The following is a 15718-nucleotide window of genomic DNA, read 5'->3' as shown; positions in this document are numbered from 1 at the left end:
TTCTAAAATTGATAGGGTTCTGGCCAATGACTTGTGGTTTCAGAATTATCCTAATGCTGAAGCTGGTTTTTTGTCTGAAGGAGAATATGATCATTGTCCTATTGTGCTTGCTGTGTACCCCTGTGATAACATTGCAAAGAAGCCTTTTAGGTACTTTTCCATGTGGAAGTATGCTGAAGGCTATACTGATTTGGTCAAGGTGAATTGGTCAAAGGGTGTGGTTGGTACCCTGATGTATCAGGTGGTTCAGAAGCTAAAAAGAATGAAAGGGGTTGTTAAAGAGCTGAATAGAACAGGCTTCGATGATATCCATGCTGCTGACATAAAAGCTAAGCAAGTTTTGGATTTGTGTCAGAAGAATCTTCACCTAGCACCTGGTGATAGTGCGCTTGCTGATAGAGAAGTTGAAGCTGCTAAGAGGTATAAATTGATGCATGCTGCTTATATTTCTTTCCTGAAACAGAAAGCAAAAGAAGCCTGGGCAAAGGATGGAGATGAGAACAGCTCTCTCTTCCATAAAAGCATTAGAGCTCGGATTATTCACAACACACTGCATGCTATCCATGATATGCATGGTAAGTGGGTGTGTGATCCAACATCTGTGTCTGCTGCTTTTCTGGAGTATTACCAGAATCTCTTGGGCACTAAAGCTTCTACTAGAAGTCATGTTATGATTGATATTGTGCATGCTGGTCCAACACTTGAACAGCTGCAGAAAGACCAATTATTAGCCCCTGTCACTAGTGAGGAAGTCAAGTATGCTATGTTCTCTATTAATGGTGACAAAGCCCCTGGCCCAGATGGGTTTGGGAGTCATTTTTTCAGAGAAAACTGGAACATAGTTGGGGAGGATGTAACAAAGGCTGTTCTGGACTTTTTCCACACTGGAAAACTCCTAAAAGAGATTAATTCCACTACTATCACTCTGATTCCCAAGACAAAATGTCCAAAAAATGTTACTGAATTCAGGCCCATATCCTGTTGCAATGTAATTTATAAATGCATCACAAAAATCCTTTGTGAGAGAATGAAATGTGTACTACCTATGTTGATAGCTGAGAATCAAGGGGCCTTTGTGCATGGTAGATTTATCATGCATAACATAATGATGTGTCAAGAAATTGTCAGACAATATGGAAGGAAGAATGCATCACCTGGTTGCTTGATCAAATTAGATATGCAGAAAGCTTATGACACAATTAAGTGGGATTTCTTGGAAGAGATGCTGCTTGCCTTGGGGTTTCCAGCTCAGTTTGTTAATTGGATCATGGCATGTGTTACAACTCCCAAATTCTCAATCATGCTAAATGGTTCAGCTCAAGGATATTTTGCTTCTAGCAGGGGGTTAAGACAAGGGGATCCCTTGTCTCCTTTATTGTTTGTAGTATGTATGGAATATCTGTCTAGAACTCTATACAAGGTGGGTGAGGATAGTTGCTTTAAATTTCATCCAAGGTGTAGGTCTACAAAGTTGACTCACCTCTGCTTTGCAAATGATCTCATCTTATGCTGCAAAGGTGAGTTTCACTCTATTCAGCTGCTTCTCCAAGGTTTCAAACTTTTTTCTGACACTTCTGGTCTAAAGGCTAACATTCAAAAGTCAGTTGTGTATTGTGCTGGTATGAAACCAGAGGTAGTTCAGCAGGTAGTGGACTTTTCTGGGTTTGCCTTGGGTTCCTTTCCCTTTAGGTATTTAGGGGTTCCTATCTACTTTAAAAGAATTACTAATGCTGATTGTGAAGGATTAGTTGATAAAATGATGGCAAGAATCAAGACTTGGAGTTCTAGGAACTTGTCTTTTGCAGGAAGGATAACTCTTATCAATTCAGTCCTCTTAAGAATCCACTCTTACTGGGCTCAAGTGTTTATCCTTCCTAAACATGTGCTTAAAAATGTTGAAGCTATCTATAGAGCCTTTTTATGGCAAGGCACTTACTTCTGTTCTAAACCAGGTTATGTTGCCTGGGATAGAGTTTGCAGACCTAAAAAGGAAGGGGGATTAGGAATAAGGCAAGTTCAGGCATGGAATATTGCAGCTTTAGGGAAATATGTTTGGGCTATAGCTAGAAAACAGGACACAATGTGGGTTAGATGGGTCAATGCAATCTACATTAAGACTGCTGGTTGGTGGGATTATCAGCCAAAAGCTGATAGTGGTTGTGATCTAGGGGAAAACTAGGTCGTTACTAGTCTCTCCTAATCAAACAAATTACCTAAACTAACCACTAAACACAAGTAAAGCGGTAAGTAAGGGTCGAAATCCACAAGGACTAAGGTGCACTAGATTATGCTAATCGAACAACAAGCTAGGTCGAAACGAGTTGGAAAGTCAACTAACCAACTAAAACTAAAGCAACAAAACTAACTACCAAAGACAAACGAGGTTAGGGAATGGGGATCAAACGACAACCGATCATGATACAAGCATAAGAGGACCGAAACTAGGGACGATAATGCATAAACACTACATGAATGAAATGTTGGTTCAATTATGGACTCCAATCATCTCCCGAGGCGAATCCTTTCTTAGAACGATAAACATGCGGACTCCCATCCTACACTCTATCACTCTTAGGTAAATTAAACATCAACCAACAAATAGTCAACACAAAGTCACAATCCCTTGATTTTCCAAGGTCAACTACCTCAAGTTACAATGCTACACACAAGTGATCAATTCATATGCAACAAAGCTTGAGTGCATTCAAACATGGAATAATTTAATCATGCAAAATCTCTAATTTTGAACTCAAATCCCAAATCATTCATGGTTGAGTTTTCACCCAAACCCTAACCAATAAACTACTCCATAAACATAAAAACACAAAATTTATAGAAATTAACAACTAAAAACATGATTCTAAACATTAATAACAACTAATCTAAACATGAATCATTTAACTAAACAAAACAATTAAACTAAATAAAACGATAAATAAAACAATAAATAGAGAATTAAATGAGGAGAGAGAGTAAGAAATTTCTCATTGATTAATGGTGGACATCTCCAACAATTTGTCATGCTTGATTATCAAAACTCCCAATTTCATTGATAATTTCTCACTTTTCTCTCTCTAAAAGCTAAACCCTAAACCCTAAGAAAAAAAAGAAGAACTAAATATTTACATTAGAATGAAGTTGGTTTCTAAAAATGACTATTTATACTCTTAACCTAAAAACAAAATAAAAGAGAAAGAAAAATAAATAAATAAATAAAAATAAGAATGAAACCAAATCTGAAAAGAAAGAAAGAAAAAGAGGTAAGAGAATTAAAAGAAAAAAAGAAAAAAAAATTGAAAAAGGAGAGCACAGTGAATATTGCACAAAGATAAGTTAATTCCCAAAATACGTTACTTTTCTTGTTAATTCCCACCATACCGTCCACGTCAGCACAGTGAACCAGCCTTTTTTTTTTTAAATAAGCAGAGCAAAACCGCTATCTCAGATAGCGGTTCATGGGGTTTAACCGCTATCTGAGATAGCGGTTAATGTTTAATGAACCACTATCTGAGATAGCGGTTTACCCCTTGCTCTCCCATACCTCCCAGTAAGCAAATTCAAAAAATCAAAATAAAAAAAAACCCCGCTCTCTGTTTCTCTCTCCGTCGTCCCGCTCATTGATCTCTCTCCACCGCCCGGGTCGCCGGTGGTGACCTTCGTCTTCGCCCTCCCTCAGGCCGTCGAGCCTCCTCACCCACAACGAATTCTCACCCTTCGTGATCATCTTTCTCACCGTTCTCCGTCGCTCCTCCGTTTCGAGGATTGCTCCTAAGCCCTAGGTCGACCGTCAGACCTCTTCCTCAACACCACCGGACGTCGAGGTTCCTCATCAGCCACCAACGCCGTCGAGCTTCTTTCTCACCCACCACCGGCCGTCGGTGGTTCTACATCAGGTAAACCCTAATATTTTTTTTTTGAATTAATATATTCGAATTTAATTATTAATTCAGTAATATTTGTTGCTATGTTTAGGTTTGTTTGATGATGTTATTAGGAATATCATGCTTAGGTTTGTTTGATGGGTTTATGATCATGATTACCAAGAATTGTAATTTTTTTTATTGTTAATGTATTTCTAACCGCTAACTGAGATAGCGATGTTATGAATCATATTATGTTAAAATGATTATCCTGTGGTTTTTATGTTTTTGAATTGTTTATCGCTTAAAAGTACTCTTAAAAGTCCTATCTTTGATTCGTTTTAAGCTCTTGAGTTTTTCAATTTGGAATTTTAGTCTTCAATTTCTCAAGTTCATTTGAATTGAAATCAGATTATGATGACCCAAATTAGGGATTCATATTATTAATCATATTATTTTTTGTTTAGAATATGGAGTTGCCAGACTATCCTATTTATTGTCATTGGGGAGGGGAAATTTCGCAAAGTAGCGGTGATGTTACATATAAAGGAGGAGAGCGAAAATTTGGGTTTGTCAATTGTCAAATGAGTTATGATGAGGTTTTGAGTAAGGTTTATGATCTTATGAGATGTGACTCGAGATATGTGGAGTTGAAGCTACTAATGAGGTATCCAATGATGTCCGGTTCATATGAAGCCATTCCGTTGGATGATGACAATTCTTTAAAAGCAATGTTGATTGCTATGTCTCAAACACAATCAACCACAATGCAATTGTTCATCGAGCAACTTCCAAAGCAACCCGAAACTCAATCCCACTTGGAATCCTTTCATGAAATGGATTCATGGGCGAGTCCATTTCCCTACTTGCCCTTGACAAATCAAAGTGGGTTAACGGGTTCATTCACAAGAATGCTTACGGATGAACAATATGCTAGTGAACACATTTCAGAGCTCACTTCTCCAACTCAAACACCACATGTAGAAGCTACAAATGGTGATCCATCTATGATACTTTTCGATTCTCTAGATCAAATATGTGTTGATTTTTTTGGAGATGAAGCGGTTGGGGTGGATAGTGATGTTGATGAAGATGAAGATACACAAGATGCTAATGACAAAGCTATAAGAGAAAGCGCTCCATCTCAAATTTTCAACAATGTTGCAGAGTTGGATCCGATTTTGCTTGATTCTTGGAGGACTTGGTCCAACAACCACTCTTTCGATGGTGAATTTGCTATTGGGCAAGAGTTTGATTCTTTGGCGCAATTGAAAGACATAGTCAAAGGTTATTCCATAGCTAAAAATCATTCATTTAAGGTGTTGGAGAGTGAGCCCACAAAATACGTAGTTGAGTGTAAAAGAAAGAGTTCATGCAAATGCTCATGGAGGTTACGTGTAATCAAGGATCCTTGTCTTGCTTCATTCAGAATTGTGAGGTATAATGGCCCCCATGCAAGTAATTGTTTGGGTGACATAAACTCAATCGATCATCCTCTTCTCTCCTCTGATTTTGTATGCAATGAGATAAAAGATCTTATTCGTGCCGATCCTTCTTTGAAAATCCGTGTTATTGTGCAAACGGTGAAAGTCAAGTTTAAGTATACCATCACTTACAAGAGAGCTTGGTCAGCGAAACAAACGGCTATTGCAAGCATTTTTGGTGATTGGGAGCAATCTTACGAAGAGTTGCCTAGGTACATGCAAGCATTGAAAGAATCTAATCCAGGAACCGTCGTGGAATCGTGTACCTTGGCTTCTAATGAAGATCCTTCTGTTCACATTTTTTTGAGAGTGTTTTGGGAATTCAAGCCTTCCATCGATGGTTTTAAGCACTGTCGACCCCTAATCACCATAGATGGAACTCATTTGTATGGTAAGTACAAGGGCACGTTACTCATTGCCATGGGTACAGATGCGAATTCTCAATTGTTCCCTCTTGCTTTTGCTATTGTTGAAAGTGAAAATGGTGAGAGTTGGAAATGGTTCATGAAATGCATTCGGCATTTAGTTACTCAGAGGGAAGGTTTATGTGTCATTTTTTATAGACATGCAGGGATTTTGCAAACAATGAATGAGGTCAATAGTGGGTGGGAGGAGCCGCGTGCCCACCATCGATTTTGTACTCGTCACCTTGCCTCTAATGTCAACACTCAGTTCAAGAATGCTTATGTGAAGAACCTTTTCGGAAAAGCCGCAGATGCTCGTCAAAGAAAGAAGTTTGATTACTACTTGGGAAGAATTGGTGAATTGAATGTTGAAGCTCATAAGTACTTGATGGATATTTCTTCTCATCGGTGGTCGATCCACCATGATGGTGGTTTTAGATATGGCGTGAAAACCACAAACATGTCCGAAGCTTTTAATGGGGTGATGAAAGGTGCTCGTTGTTTGCCGATAACCGCCCTTGTTCGGATGACGTTTTACCGAGTGAACTCCTACTTTGTTACAAGACGAGGTTGGGGTAAAAGGAGAATTGAAGAAGGCCACGATTTCGTTGAGAAGGCCACAACAACAATTGAAATGAACATGGCAAAATCTGGTGCTCACGAGGTCCAAGCCTTTGATCATGAGATGGGGCTATTTGAGGTTACAACTGGACGAGGAGGCAGGTCTTCAGGTAAAGGTGGTAACGTACACACTGTTAACCTTGTAGCCAAAACTTGCACTTGTGAGAAATTAAAAATCTACAAGTTGCCATGCTCCCATGTGCTTGCGGTTTGTCGTTCTCGCAGCTTATCTTATGCTGCTTTCGTTGATCCTTTCTTTACCACTGTCGAGTATAGGCAAACATACTTGAAGAGCTTTCATCCACTTCCTGATGTTCCCTATTGGCCTCATTATACTGGGGTGAGAATAGTTGCTGATGCTAGTAAACGGCGTGGTGTGGGACGCCCAAAGTCGTCTCGATACCCTAATGAGATGGATTCGAGTGCTCGACGCAGTGTCAATGTAAAATCATGTAGCATTTGTCGACGTCAAGGGCATAATAAGAAAACTTGTGCATCTAGGGGTGGTGTTGGATCATCGGGGTAATAAACTCAGTTTATGTTTCTCTTGATGTGTGATTCTAAGTTTAATTTTTGTGCATATATTTCTTTTGACGTGTGATTTTACGATTTCTAATAAACTTCTTTTTCAGGTCTCATGGAGCCGACGATCCATCCCGGCCCACGTGATACTTCGGTTTTGACGTTGCAGGCGGAGCATAGGAGTGAGGATGTTTGGGGAGGGGGTATGGACAGGCTTTTGACGTGTCGGGAGCACGTGCTTGGTTTAGGAGAGTGGGTGATACATGATCGAGTCTTGGAGTTTGTTAGATTAGCAGGGTTCTATGGTGTACATAGATTGGTTGGTGGTGGATTAGCCTTAGATAGGTCTTTGATCACAGCATTGATTGAGAGATGGAGACAGGAGACGCACACTTTTCATTTGGCTGTTGGTGAGGCTACTATTACTCTGTAGGATGTCGCTGTTTTGTTGGGGCTCAGAGTTCATGGGGCTCCTGTCACAGGGGATGGTACTGGGGTGTGGTCAGCTTTAGTCGAGGAGTTGTTAGGGATACGACCAGAGCCTAGTGATGATGGAAAACCTGTTCTCCAGGGTTCATCATTGAGGATGACTTGGTTGAGGCGACACTTCAGTCAGGGCCCCCCTGATGACGCTGCTGATATTGTTTATGAGAGGTTTAGCCGAGCATATATTCTTGCACTTATGGGGTCCATTTTGTTTGCTGATAAGAGCGGTGATGTCGTGCAGCTCGTCTACTTGCCATTGATTCGCGACTTGCGTAGAGCTGGGACATACAGCTGGGGGAGTGCGACCCTTGCTTATTTGTATCGACAGATGTGTCGAGCCGCTCGTAGACGATCCCGTGACATTGGTGGTCCACTTATACTTCTGCAGTTATGGTCATGGGAGCATATTCATATTGGTCGTCCGAGGATTTCGAGAGTTCGCGATGCTCCACCTCCTGACCCAGAGCATCCTATTGAGGTCGACGATCCATCTATTCTTGGTACTCAGCATCAGCGTGGAGTGGACCCCTTAGCATGCAGGTAACTAATTTGTTTAACTACTCATTACTACTTCGATAAATCAAGTAATTTGTTAACACTTTACTTTACTTGTTTTGTTAGTTGGCTTAGGGTTCACTTTTCATGTGGCCATACAGCTAGTGGACTCTCTTTCTTTAGGGATGCACTTGACCATCAAAAGGAGACACAGGTATTTAATATCTCACCTTACTAATTACTCAAATGCTTCTTTTGTTTCAAGTTAGGTCAACTTTGGTCAATTTTTGTCAATGTAGGTGCATTAAAGTCAACTAGGTCAACTTTGGTCTAAATTGTCAATTTAAGTCAACTTTGGTCTAAATTGTCAATTTAAGTCAACTTTGGTCTAAATTGTGATTAATTCAAGTTAAAAGCATAAAATGACCTAAATTCAACTAAAATAGCATAAATTGACCTACATTCAACTAAAATTGCCTAAATTCAATTAGCTAGGTCAACTTTGGTCAATTTAAGTCAACTTTGGTAAACTTTGGTCTAAATTGTGATTAATTCAACTAAAAAAGCATAAAATGACCTAAATTCAACTAAAATAGCATAAATTGACCTAAATTCAACTAAAATTGCCTAAATTCAACTAGTTAGGTCAACTTCGGTCAATTTAAGTCAGCATTGATCAACTTTGGTCTAAATTGTGATTACTTCAACTAGTTAGGTCAACTTAGGTCAATTAAGTCAACGAATGTCAATTTGAGCTCCCTCGATTCTACTTAGATAAAGTTATGTTAATTTAGGTTAATTTAGGTTAATTTAGGTAAATTTGTGCTATTTTTGTCGTAAATAGCCTACATTCACCAAAAATTGTCTAAAAATTCCCTTAATTCACCAAAAATTGCCTAAAAAGGCTAAAATCGCATAAAATAGCTTCAATTCACCTTAATTAGCCTAAATCCACCAAACATAGCCTAAAAATGCCTAAACTAGCTTAAATTCACCTAACATAGTCTAGAATAGCTTGGATTCACCTAAAATAGGCTAAATTAGCTTAAATTCACCTAAAATGGCATATAATAGCTTAAATTCACCAAAGATTGCCTAAAATGGCCTAAAATCGCCTTAAATAGCTTCAATTCACCTTAATTAGCCTAAATTCACCAAATATAGTCTAAATACACCTAAACACGCTTAAGTTCACCTAACATAGTCTATAATAGCTTAAAATCACATAATGTAGTTTAAAAAGGCTTAAATTCACCTAGAATTGTCCAAAATAGCCTAAAATTGCTTAATTTCACCTAAAATTGCCTAAATACTCACTTTTTACTTATTGTAGATGACTTGGCAGCCATATTCAGAGACGGTACTTGGTTTACTACCCGAGATTTGTAGATGTGATAGAGATATATGGCGCTCAGTTGTACCGTTGATTTGCTTTGACATTGTTGAGTACCACTACCCAAATCGAGTGATGCGTCAGTTTGGATTGGAACAGTCAGTTCCCGTTGCGTGTGACACGAGTGTTGATCTTCATAATGTGGATCGACGGCATAAAAACAAGAAGTTTGAAGAGATGCATCGCAAATATGTGGAGGAGTGGCGTGATCGTGAGAGTCGGATTGTTCAAGGCACTCCTTTTGCCGGTCATCGTGAGAGGATGAAGGAGTATATGGATTGGTATTGTAGCATCACGAGACTCCTCATTACTCCTGTTACACGATCACCCCCCACCACTCATTATCAGCCGTCTTCCTCTGATATTTTTTTGGTAAATTAATCCTTGTTCCATTTTCATGTATAATGTTTATATTCATAACTAATGTTGAATTCTAATTATTGTTTCACATTCTTTTTTGTAGTCACATGCATTGGCTGATCTTGCCTCAAGATGCACTCGAGCTGTGGATTCTGCGTTAGAGTTACCTCCCAGTTTGGCCCTTCCTCTCACTCTTGATACGTTACGCAATTTGAGTTCCTCTTGCATTGAGACCTTATCAAGAGTGGGGTAAGAACATATCCTCCAACAATATGATTTAGCCTCGTCTCAGTGTACACCCGACACCTCCACCTCACATGTTTCTCGAGGGCGTGGTTTTCGACCACCACGTGCACGCCCTCCACCACTTACTCCTCCTCTACGCCCTCCAGCACTTACTTCTCCACGCCCTCCACCACCACCTTCTCCACGCCCTCCACCACCACCTTCTCCACGCCCTCCACCTCTTACTCCTCCTGCATCTCCGCCAGCATCACAAGTTATTTCATCTCCTCCTTTGCAGCTTCTCACTTACCGGCGACAAAAGGGTTGCTCTCCTAGTCAACGTCCCGAGCCAATTGCCGAGGAGGATGAGTCCTCATTTTCATCGTCCGAGCATTCAAAGAAACAACGTAGAACTTAGATTTGAGCTACATTAGAAATTTTGTGTAATCTTTTGTTCTTTTTGCTAGTATTGGAACTTTTAAAACTTTTAGAAACTCATGTGTCATTATTGGAACGATTGAACTTTTGGAAATTTTTTGTTTGCACTCTTCTATTTTGTTGCATAAGTGTTATGGTTTGGTTGGTTGGTATGATTTGTGGAGGTTGTTGGAGTTGGATTATAGACGTTGGAGTTGGATTATAGACGTTGTTGGAGATCTTGGATTTGTTTACAGGTTGTTGGAGTTGGACTATTTGGCAGAAGATCTCAGCCCATTTTCTGGCTGAACACTGGAAACTGCAAACTTGGATGCAGGGGGCATTATGAACCGCTATCTGAGATAGCGGTTTGGTTTTGAACTAAACCGCTATCTCAGAATGCGGTTAAGTAGTATAAACCGCATTCTGAGATAGCGGTTTAGTTCTAAACCAAACCGCTATCTCAGATAGCGGTTTAGTGTTGAACCGGAAAAAAAAATTAGTTTTCTCTCTCCTTTGCTGACGTGGACGGTATGGTGGGAATAAACAAGAAAAGTAACGTGTTTTGGGAATTAATTTATCTTTGTGCAATATTGACGGAAATCGCTCGAAAAAGGAAGAGAAATAAAAGAATAAAGAGAAATAAAAGGTAAAACAAAAAGATAATAAAAACAAAATCTCCTCCTTCCTGCTTCCTTGTTCGGTCCCCAATCCAAAACAATCAGATCCCCCTTCATCTTCTTCGTCTCTCTTTTTTTTCGCCCCTCTCAACACCATCCATCATAATCAATCATCTTCATCCATCATCACCATCGTCCATCCCCGTCTTCATCATCGTCGCCCATCATCTATCCTCCTCCATCAACGCATCATCATCACCGTCAATCGTTCATCGTCATCGGCAACAAGTAATCGCAGCCCTCAATTCGAAAGTGTACGGTGATGAATCGAGCTACCAACAATCACCAAGGCAAGAAGGCACGTGACCTTCATTAATTCCGTACAAAAATCGAGCGCCCAAATGTTCGATCGAACGTTAATGGAGGTTCGGACGAACCCGTTTCTAGTTCGGGCGAACTCCGTAGTGGTTTGGGCGAACTTCAAATTCAGTAGCTTCTGTAAATTGAGTTCGGTCGAACTCCATTCGGGTTCGACCAAACCGAACTGCTCTGTATTTTACTCTGTTTTGTTCGACAATTTTGGGCTGAATTGTTGTATTATGGTGCGCGAATTGGTGTTGGTGATCATATTGTTGGGCTCGTCTTGTTGTTGTGTAGCTGTTGTTGTTGCGAGGATGGTGAGTTGATGTGTGGATTATTGTCGTGGCTGTTGGGCAGCAAGAGCTGCCGTTTTGTGTGCTATGACAGTATGTTGGAGCACGGTGACAGTAACAACATGTGCAGTGACAGTATAAACCACGTAGATGTTGATGTGCTTGTCTAGAGTTGTTGTTTCTGGTCGGAGGAGGCGAGAAGGGGCTGTTATAATGGTTGGAGTGGGAGTGAGGTGAGGTCAGGCAATAGTTGAGGTGGTGTAGGATAAGTTCAAGGGGTGGTGTAGGATAAGGGAGATGTGTGGTGGCAGCAGGGCAGCTTGTTGCTCTAGCTTGAAATCGTTGACTTTTCTTGACCGACCTAAGACTTGACTCGACTTTTGAAACTCGTGTTCGATAGTCCACACCGTTCACCTACACAATTAAAATAAAAGACGAGTGGAGAAGCAAATAAAAGTAAAATAAAGAAAAATAAAAAATGAATAAAAACTAATAATAATATAAATAATAATAATATAAATAATAATAATAGAAATAGAAATAAAAATAAAAATAGAAAATTAATAACGAAAACTAAAATAATTAAACGATAAATTGTAAAACAAGTAAAATAAATAAATTACGGAATTAAGATATAAAAACTAACAAAAATAGCTAAAAAATGCTAAACTAAGTTATAAATAATCGGAATAAGAAATTAAGGAAAATAAAGTATTAAAAATACTAAAAATAGAATTAAAAGACTCAAATTATGCCTAAATCACTATCCTATGAGCGACATAAATGTCACTCATCAGGTTGGTACTGGAGAAAGATTTGTAATGTGAAGGAGAAACTAAAGGGTCTGTTTAGTGTGGCTGAGTTGGCTCAAATGCCTAAATACTCTATCCAGAAGGTATACCAGAAGTTGGTTCAACAGCATGAGAAGGTCCCTTGGGGATCTGCAGTGTGGAATAGAGCCTCTATTCCCAAGACTAGAGTGATTTGCTGGCTGATGGTCCAAGGGAGACTGCAAACAAGAGAAAGGCTACATAAGATTGGGGTCTGTAACACTACTACATGCTTGCTTTGTGAGGCAAAAGATGAAACTCACCCACACTTTTTCTTTGACTGTGAATACAGTAGAAGATGCCTACAGGGGGTTGAGGAATGGCTAGATATTCCTACTAGCAAAGTACATTATATGGGCCTGCTGAGGTGGGTTAAATGGAAGAGCTAGTGCAGCAAATTCCAAAAGACAGCAATACACACTGCTGTCAATGCTACTGTGTATAATCTATGGAGAGCAAGAAATGATGCTCTCTGGAATCAGAAGGTTCCTACTCCTTCAGCTACTATCAGATGCATTCTGTAATCCCCCGTAAATTTATAAATTTTATTAAATATATTTTAACGTATATTATTTATATTTAAATAGAATTTATGAATTTTAGTAATAAATATATAATTAACGTATATTTGTTTTATTACATTTGAATATTTTTAACGTTTTATGAAATCAAGAGTAATTTTAGAATTTTACGTTGAAAAGAAATCGAATTACGAAAACCGATTGAATTTAGAAAACGATCCTAATTGATTTTGGATTGAAATCCTAATTCTAAGCCCACTTGGAAAAGCCCAAACTATAAGACCCAAAACTCTTCCTCCCTACTCCTATTGTACGTAAAAAAAAAAAAAAAAACAAAAACAAGAAAAATAAATAAATTACAAACACTCCCTCCATCAAATTCACGTGAACTAGAAAACCCTTAACCCTCCTTCCTTCAACTTCACGTGAACCCTCAAAACTCCACCCCAGCCGCCGGCAGCCGTCACCACAAGCCGGACCACCGCTGCTCTCCTCCGACGCCCGGCTTCCTCCTTCGTCCGGTAATCCTTCCACCTCCTCTTCTCTTTCGTTTTCTTTCTTTCGATTTTCCCTCCTTATTCATGGGTTCTGTTTTGCGTGTCCCTCTCGCACACCACCACCACCACGGTCGCAGCGCCGCCGCCCAGTTTCCCTATTGTGTCGCTGCCGCCGACCAACCAGTACCAGCCAACGTTTTGCTCTCCCTCTCGCTCGCGGAGCCTCACTCTTCGTTGCTTCTTGTTTTTCCGCACGCACAGCCACCATTGCACAACCACCGCCACTAACTGCGGCCACCAACTCTGCTACAACCTGTATTCCGCCGCCGCTTGTTGCCGCCGGCCAGCTCCCTCTCTTCCCCACTTTTGGTTATTTCTTTAACCTTAAACTATTTAATGTTTCAATTTTGTTTTAGTAATTAATGTTTCCATGCTTTAAATTTATGGTTTTAATTATCTAAATATAGAATTTAGATTTATATATTTGCATAATAAATTATCAATTTTCAGATTTATCAATTTTATTAAATAAGGGTTTTTAATTATTAAAGCATGGATTTTTAAGGTTTTAATATTTTAAAATAATGGTAGAATGATTATAAGTTATTAAAGTTATTATTTTTATGATTTTAAGTATGTTGATATATTTTGGAATAGTTTTAAATCACCTTATATTGCTGGAAATTTGTAAAGGGCATGTTTATTGAAGTTTATGATAATTGGTGATCATAGTGTAGTAATTACTATGCTAGAAGGTTTAGTAGCTAAGTATTGACATTGGGGAATGTTCTAATTATGCTTAGGAAGGGTTTGAAGCACCCTAATGTTGCTGAAAATTCAGTGTGAGTTGATATGAATCTATATTGGTTGTTTTTAGGTGGAGAATTCTTTGTAGGCGACCCTTGAGATTGTTATAGTAGCCTATCGATTTGTTTACACAAGGTACGTACATACCTGTGTGCTTGGAATGTGTGCTAATTGTTGAAACCATGTTGAATTGTTGATGAACTTGGTTATGTTAATGTTGTTGATGAACTTAGTCAGGTTGAAATTGCATGTTTGATACTGTTGGATGAACATATTAAACCTTTATTGCATTTTGAGGATTATAACATGTTAGTATGGAAGATTGATACAAACATGTTCGATTGGGAACACTAGATTATTTAGTATATAATTCAGATTAGTTAATTGTTGTTCCCTTTTTAGCTTTTCACTACTTTATGAGGGCGGAGGACCTTATTTAGTAAGTTGAAACCTTATACCCATATTCAGGGGTTGATCAGTATTAAAGAAAAGATTGGAGTTAATTGGAATGAGTCTTGTTTGATGCCTTTGTGATCACTTACTCAATTCCAAGATAAAAACAGTTATAAATAAATGTGAGTTGCATGCTTTATGTGATTGTTGAGTCATAACAGGGTGTCAATTTGTAAATCATGTAAAGTGAAACTGAGTAGCAATAGCTTTAGACTGTGCACGTCTAAAGTGACGGACAAACAGGAGTTGGGGTTCATGGTGGTAGCCCATGGCCTTTCATTCGGACCGGATTGATCACCGCGTCCTATTTTCAGTCAAACGTTCCTCGATATCGCAGGTCACTGAGGTTACGGAGTCGCGCCCGTACCTCGCCTAGCTAGAAAACTCGGTCCATTGCCTATTTCAATTAAAATAATATTATTGTTATCAAAGTCTAGTCCAGTCTAGCTTAGTCTAGTCAAGTGTGGTATTCAAATTAATATGTGTCGTTTGCCTTTACTTATATTTCATCAGCATCATGTTATGATTGTTCGTTTAATAGAATCATGTTAGGATTATTATTGATTTAGTATGTAGTACTCAGCTTTGCTGATTACGTGCTTTTGCTTGTGCATGTTGATCATGGCTATGCCTTATTGATCCTGTGATGACCCAATCTTTGGTGAGCAGTCTCTAAGGATCAATAAGCATTGTCCATCTGCAGGTTTGAAGATGTTGCATCATTGGGATCGGGAATAGAGAGCTTGTATTTAGTTTTGATTTGCTAAGTTGACTTGGGTTTGTTTAATTGGACTTTAAACTGGTCGTACTATTTATATTTCCTTATTTTTCGTTTATTGGTTTTTGGGATTAAACCTGTAATCGATTATTTATAAACCTAAAGTTAGTTTTATGTTTTCCGCTGCAAAATTCTGAATAAGCCGTTACGTTTTCACACGGGCGATAATGCCTTGATAATTCTCTACGTTTTATATTAAAAGATTATTTTAGAAAAGAGAGAATTGTCGGGGTGTTACAAAGTGGTATCTAGAAGCTAAGGTTTTACTTTAACAAATTTTTTTTAGGCGCCT

General features: G+C 38.9%; 3 protein-coding genes across 3 annotated transcripts; all 3 read left to right on the top strand.

Annotated features, from left to right (window-relative positions):
• The first annotated feature begins 4330 nt into the window (after nucleotides 1–4330).
• LOC110804368 (uncharacterized) lies at nucleotides 4331–6895 on the top strand. Its single transcript, XM_022009957.2, has one exon. It carries the CDS (start codon nucleotides 4331–4333, stop codon nucleotides 6893–6895), a length of 2565 nt encoding a protein of 854 aa, XP_021865649.2.
• A 111-nt stretch (nucleotides 6896–7006) lies between these two features.
• LOC110804369 (serine/threonine-protein phosphatase 7 long form homolog) lies at nucleotides 7007–10320 on the top strand. Its single transcript, XM_056829607.1, has 5 exons — nucleotides 7007–7210; nucleotides 7325–7917; nucleotides 7999–8086; nucleotides 9206–9637; nucleotides 9729–10320. Exons 1-5 carry the CDS (start codon nucleotides 7007–7009, stop codon nucleotides 9876–9878), a joined length of 1467 nt encoding a protein of 488 aa, XP_056685585.1. The 3' UTR covers nucleotides 9879–10320.
• Nucleotides 10321–12291: 1971 nt separating this feature from the next.
• On the top strand, nucleotides 12292–12894 carry LOC130461489 (uncharacterized). The gene is made up of 2 exons (XM_056829606.1): nucleotides 12292–12737; nucleotides 12825–12894. Exons 1-2 carry the CDS (start codon nucleotides 12292–12294, stop codon nucleotides 12892–12894), a joined length of 516 nt encoding a protein of 171 aa, XP_056685584.1.
• Nucleotides 12895–15718: the final 2824 nt, after the last annotated feature.

This window comes from Spinacia oleracea, chromosome 5 (assembly GCF_020520425.1).
Source record: "Spinacia oleracea cultivar Varoflay chromosome 5, BTI_SOV_V1, whole genome shotgun sequence".
NCBI classification, from domain to species: Eukaryota; Viridiplantae; Streptophyta; class Magnoliopsida; order Caryophyllales; family Amaranthaceae; genus Spinacia; species Spinacia oleracea.
The sequence above is the reverse complement of the archived record's forward strand: the minus strand, read 5'-3'. Positions and strand labels throughout refer to the sequence as shown.